This window comes from Miscanthus floridulus, chromosome 14, assembly GCF_019320115.1.
Source record: "Miscanthus floridulus cultivar M001 chromosome 14, ASM1932011v1, whole genome shotgun sequence".
In the NCBI taxonomy this organism is placed as follows: domain Eukaryota; kingdom Viridiplantae; phylum Streptophyta; class Magnoliopsida; order Poales; family Poaceae; genus Miscanthus; species Miscanthus floridulus.
The window spans coordinates 92,018,664-92,024,702 of record NC_089593.1 but is presented as its reverse complement, the minus strand read 5'-3'; the positions used below and the strand labels follow the sequence as shown (position 1 = coordinate 92,024,702).

Genomic DNA, 6,039 nt, shown 5'->3' with positions numbered 1-6,039 from the left:
TCTCAATTTCGGCCAGCTTTGCTGACGATGGCTGATGAAACTGATCGAAGGCAGATGCTCCAAGAAAACAATTTTTGGCTTCACTGACCAAGGCTAATGAAACTGATCGAAGGCTGATGTCCCGAGCTCAGGAAGAAAACCCGAGTATCCGGGCTTCGCAGCTTCTAGCTTCTCAATCCATGGAGTCAGGGCCATGTTCTGAACAACATAGCTGCAACTAAGTAGTGAGCGTAGAGACTTGATATTCTTGAAACTGACTTATCTAACTGAAGGTGATGTTTCTGCCGCTCAAAGGTTTGCTAACACCCGAAGGTGCACTGGGTTGTTGAAGGTTGATTGTTCAAGACCCAGCCTTCGCATTTCCGGCCTTGTTTGTGAAAACCTGCACATGTCAAGTACAAAGCCAAAACTGTCAAATCTGTCAACACATAGGCTCCCACATCATCTCGGGCTCCTCGCGTCATTTCCCGGTGCAGAGGCTCCCGTTCCATATTGCGGTGCAAAGGCTCCCGCACCGTCTCGCGGGGCGGAGGCCACCATGTTGACTATTGGTGCCGAGGCTCCCACGCCGTCTCGCGGTGCAGAGGCTCCCGCGTCGGCCATTGGTGCGGAGGCTCCTGCGTTGGCTGTTGATGAAAAGGCTCCCGCACCGTCTCGCGGGGCTGAGGCTCCTGCGTCGGCTGTTGGTGTAGAGGCTCCCGCGCCGGATGTTGATGCAGAGGCTCCCACGTCAGCTCACGGTGTGAAGGCTCCCGTGTCGACTGTTGGTGCAAAGGCTCCTGCACCGTCTCGCGGTGTAGAGGCTCCTGTGTTGGCTCGCGATGTAGAGGCCCACGGTGCAGAGGCTCCTGCCTCATCTTGTGGTGCAGAGGCTCCCGCGTTGCCTCGTGATTGATCCCTCCTGCACAAAAGTCACAAAACAGGCCTCTGCAAGGCTTTGCTCGGGGGTTATCAAAGGTTTAAACCTTCACTCTCGAAAAATTTATTCACGCCGAGCATGGTGGGCGCCAATGTTGTGAAATGGGGATCCCGACAGAGAGTGAGAGTGAGAGAGGGGCGAGCTCGTTGTAGCTCGACACCTGGGGGCCGAAGGCTCCGCTCTGGTGTGGAGGCCTTCGACTAGCTGAGGCACGGGTACAAAAATCAATTTCACGCAACTACTCAGGCAATAATTAGGGTTTCGAATTAGACGCCATCTTCTCTTCAGGATGACTGACTTCTCCTTTTATATGGTACAGTTACATCATCTGTCGAGTATAGAAATGTCTGTAGGGCAACTAAGGCATATTTCGGTATATTCATATATACTGTACTCTTGTCTCCGGGGCATTAGAGTCTTTTTCTTTTGCATCCGCCTTTGTTGATGGGCCGTTGTCGAGCGTGGGCCTTCAGCCCATTATTCGTGGCACCACGGCCTTCGACTGATCTTCATATTCCCCTGGCCTCTGATTTTGCACCACGGCCTTCGACTGATCTTCATATTCCCCTGGCCTCTGATTTTGCAGCACGGCCTTCGACTGATCTTCATAGTGCCCCGGCCTGTGATTTTGTACCACGGCCTTTGACTGATCTTCATATTTCCCCGGCCTCTGATTTTGCACCACGGCTTTCGACTGATCTCAAGCTACTACACTAAATTCTATTGGTTTTCTCCAAGGGGCAGTTAGCCCATATTCCATATGAGCTCCCCCAACAGTAAATTCCACCCACCATACAACAATCTGGCAAATAATGAACCAAGCAGGCCGTCAAACGAATACAAAGCTACCAACATGGATAAATACCATGCATCCAGCGGGAACAATACACGATGCAGCAGTGTTTGGACCTTAATTATATGCACACCAATTTGCCATATTCTTGCACCCAATCAGGTAATTCACAAGATGTTGGTCTAATTTTCATTCACTTGTCAAGTTGTACACAATTTACAAGATGTTGGACTAATTTGCACCCACCTTCCGCAAGTTTGTGTAGTGTGGCTGCAATTTACTCCTTATGGTCATATATTTAGTGCTGGTTGTTCCTGATGTCAAATAGTGTGGCTATGATACAAACATATAAACGTCCTTCCTGAATTCAATCTTTTCAGTGAGGTAACTTAACATTGACTATTTCTAGCAAGTTCAATCCTGTAATGATTGTCGTGTTTTCAGAAATTGCAATATCACCACCGATATTGAGTTTTCGTTTTGAAATAAACTATGGCACACCAGGTAGGCCGCCTGAATTTTTGTTGCTGATAATAAAAATATAACTGCACAAGAACTGGAAAATCCCTGTCGATCTTTACGGAGAGGACGAATGCAGGAAACAAAATAAAGGAAACTGATGCATCTAAGAAACGTACAATCAGGAAAACACCACTAATTAAGCAGAAAATCTCTACGAAGATAAACAAAAGCTTCAAATCTTAAGTTCTTCAGAGTGGGAAAGAAGTTTCTTCATTCCATGGAGTAACAGTTTTGCCTTTTGCTTTGACCAATTGGATTACACTGCACACCTATGCGACCAAAGAAGTTTTCATCTAGATGTCTCAAAGCATAAATTGACTAGTCCACCCTGAACGCCTATAAATGCATGCCCCTGCCTCCCAACTCAACCCAAGCTTCATATAGCTCTAAGTCGCTCACTCATTATCAATGGCGTCCACTACTCGCGTGTCCTCGGTCCTCTTCCTCCTCGCCGCCTTCACTGCCGGTGCAAGCGCAGCCACCTTCACCATAAAGAACAATTGTGGTTACACAGTGTGGCCGGCAGGCATCCCTGTCGGCGGGGGCACGCAGCTGGACCCAGGCCAGACATGGACCGTCAACGTGCCCGCCGGCACCAGCGGCAGGTTCTGGGGCCGCACCGGCTGTTCCTTCAACGGTGGAAGCGGCCACTGCGACAGCGGCGACTGCGCTGGTGCACTCTCCTGCACGCTCTCCGGACAGCCGCCGGCAACGCTGGCCGAGTACACCATCGGTGGCACTGGCAACCCGCAGGATTACTACGACATCTCGGTTGTTGATGGCTACAACCAGCCAATGGCCTTCTCCTGCAGCACCGGCGTTGGGCTGGTGTGCACGTACCCTAGCTGCCCCGACGCGTACCAGTATCCGACCGATGATACCAAGACCCATTCATGCAGCGCCAACAGCAACTACCAGGTGACCTTCTGCCCGTGAAGCGGCAGATGGTGATCACGTCACAGCGCCACGCAACAGACAGTGCATAAGTATTAATGGAAAATCTAGAAGAATAATTTGATAATATATAAGATATATAATAAATCGTCCATGTGTGCATGTATACGGATATTATCACACACATGTTGTGTTTGTACTTGGCTATGAAGAACCTTCTTAATATATACATGTTTTCGGCAAATACTGATGTGGATATTCTATGTGTGCCATGAGCTTCCTAATTTCTTTTCTTTGATAATTGTTATGTTTGTTCATCAGCTAACTCCCGACATAATATGGCTTAAACTCCATAATAATGGTGTGGGTACCGCCTCGTGCATCCAGGGGGAGTTTAATCTATATTACTTGAGTTCCATGGGTATGATCTACAGTTATTGCTGAAAGTACTAACACTTCAAGTTGTATCATGGTCCATACGAGACTCTGCCCAAATGCTCTAATGTTTTCACTCTTGAGAGTCCATTTTCACTGCTAGCTAGATGCCAAAGAGGGAGAGTTTATAGACCCAAGTAAGAGCACTCCATGAGCAAAGGAGAAGAATTTGTGCAACAATTTATTCATCTTCATATGGATACAAATCATGGACCAATGCTTCAAGATTAAAAGGTGATCTATGAGTTGGAGGACAAGAGGAAGGAAATTAGGTGTTGCATGGTCCAACACGGTATAAGGTAAAAGGGGATGAGACCAAGCCTACAAATTATGAGGAGATTTAGTATCTCTATGCGGCTGAGGTGATCTATGGATCTTGTATTAACTATTTTGATTCATAAATGATCTTAACTACAAACTTTTTTATCTCATCGAGGACTACAACTTTAGTGTAGGGCATCTCTCCACCAAGGTCTTTTGAAAAGTTCAAAATTTTTAATTTAAAAAAATTAAATCATATTTTTAGGGCCCTAAATGATTTCAGAATAAAAATTCACCAACTACAAAGTTGTAGATATATGTTTAATTTGAGTTTGTTCTTTTACGTACCAATAGTGGTAGAAGGCATACATTATGGTTGTTTAATTTTATTTCTCACTCCTATGCCACAATTTAGACCTAGAATACATGCATGAACAAAATATTATCTTAGTGAACCACATACCAAATACAATAATGGAAATTCATTTAAAGTATATTAATACTTCAGGATGATAAATTATGCAGCATATGGGTCGCCCTGCAGTGCAACGATTCCATCTGCCTGGAAAGGCAACAGCAACAGCAACCACACTATTGTATCTTATTATCCTGAAGAGAGAGAGACACACACACACACACACACCAGCTCTACAATAGGAGTGAGAAATAAATAAAATAAGTTGGCAATAAGACGATACATAGTCAATCGTCAATGGTTTCAGGCATGCTTACTTGGCTCGACAAGCGTGCCGTGTTTGTAGTTGGCTATGAAAAACCTTCTGTATCTCAACATGTTTTCCTCAAATAAAGGTGAGGATTTTCGAGCTAGCTCTAGTATCTTATTAAATTAATAAAATGTGCATTGTATTTTCCAGCTAGCTCTACTACCTTGTTCAACGAGCATTATTGAAATACACGTTGCGCATATTACTAATCAAGATGAAGGCAAACAATTTCCCTGTAATTTTCTAGGAGATATATATGACATATGTATGTTGTCTATTTTGCTATTTTGTAAGCATACACCCCACAAGGAATATATGCTCACAACACAAGGTATATATGCAAGTGATATTGATAGCTTCGAAAAAAGTCATATTGGTTTGCGTTTTTGGATCAGGAACTATTTTTATTCATCTGTGCCATGCATTGGCTATATAGCTGGTCAACGCTACACATGTATGCCTTGGAATTCTACGTATCCTTGGAATTTCATTAGCAGGAAGTCTGGCATCGGTCGCCTGAAGAAAGTTTGGCAGCCTGAGATTACAAAATTCAATACAGATTAAAATTTGTTTCATTTGAATTATTATGTGCAAAATACAATTTGAAAATATTTTAAACCCGAATCATAGGATGCCATATAGTTAGTCATCCATTCATGCATGCATGGCGTGTTTGTACATGGCTATGACGAACCTTCTGTACCTAAACAAGTTTTCCACATATCAAGGTGTGTATTTTCAATAATGAGAGTCGCTGTTTCTTGTTCTGGATTGTTGACTTGGACTTCAAGTGCTTTACTGGTCTAGGCTTACACAAGTCTTCAAATATTTACCCGGTAAATTGCACAATTTGCTCGGCAGAAGGAAGAACATGTCTACAGCAGGGTACTTTTTGTAAAAAAAATTGTCCTAGTCAGTGCCTCTAGATGAATTGCTAGAACCACCTAAGCCCACCATTGAACTTAAACCCCTGCCTTCTGGTCTTAGATATGCTTTTCTCAACAATCGTCAGGATTCTCCTGTGATCATAAGTGATAAACTCTCTCAGGAAGAATCCCTACTCCTGCTAACTGTCTTAGAAAAGCATTGTTCTGCCTTTGGCTAGTCGCTCCAAGACCTTAAGGGTATTAGCCCTACTCTTTGCACTCATCGCATCCCTACTGATCTTAACTCTATACCTTCTAGGGAGCCCCAACGTAGGCTTAATAATGCGATGAGAGAGGTTGTTCAACGAGCATTATTGAAATACACGTTGCGCATATGACTAATCAAGATGACACTACTGGAGGCTGCGGCTTTGCCGAGTGTTTTTACACTCGGCAAAGAGCCCTTTGCACTCGGCAAAGGCTTTGCCGAGTGTAGCACTTGTCAAAGTCCGCTCGGTTAAAATTTTCTCGGCAAAGGGTCTTTGCCGAGTGCTTTTTATCGGGGCACTCGGCAAAATAAAAAAAATTTGCCGAGTGCTTGGGGCGGCACTCAGCAAAATATTT

At 44.5% G+C, this 6,039-nt stretch overlaps 2 protein-coding genes across 2 annotated transcripts; both read left to right on the top strand.

Moving 5' to 3' along the window:
* Positions 1-538: 538 nt before the first annotated feature.
* Positions 539-895, top strand: LOC136504000 (uncharacterized). Its single transcript, XM_066498898.1, has one exon. The coding sequence runs from the start codon at positions 539-541 to the stop codon at positions 893-895; it is 357 nt and encodes a 118-aa protein (XP_066354995.1).
* Positions 896-2,619: 1,724 nt separating this feature from the next.
* Positions 2,620-3,378, top strand: LOC136505251 (thaumatin-like pathogenesis-related protein 4). Its single transcript, XM_066500401.1, has one exon. It carries the CDS (start codon positions 2,643-2,645, stop codon positions 3,168-3,170), a length of 528 nt encoding a protein of 175 aa, XP_066356498.1. The 5' UTR covers positions 2,620-2,642; the 3' UTR covers positions 3,171-3,378.
* The last annotated feature ends 2,661 nt before the right edge of the window (positions 3,379-6,039 follow it).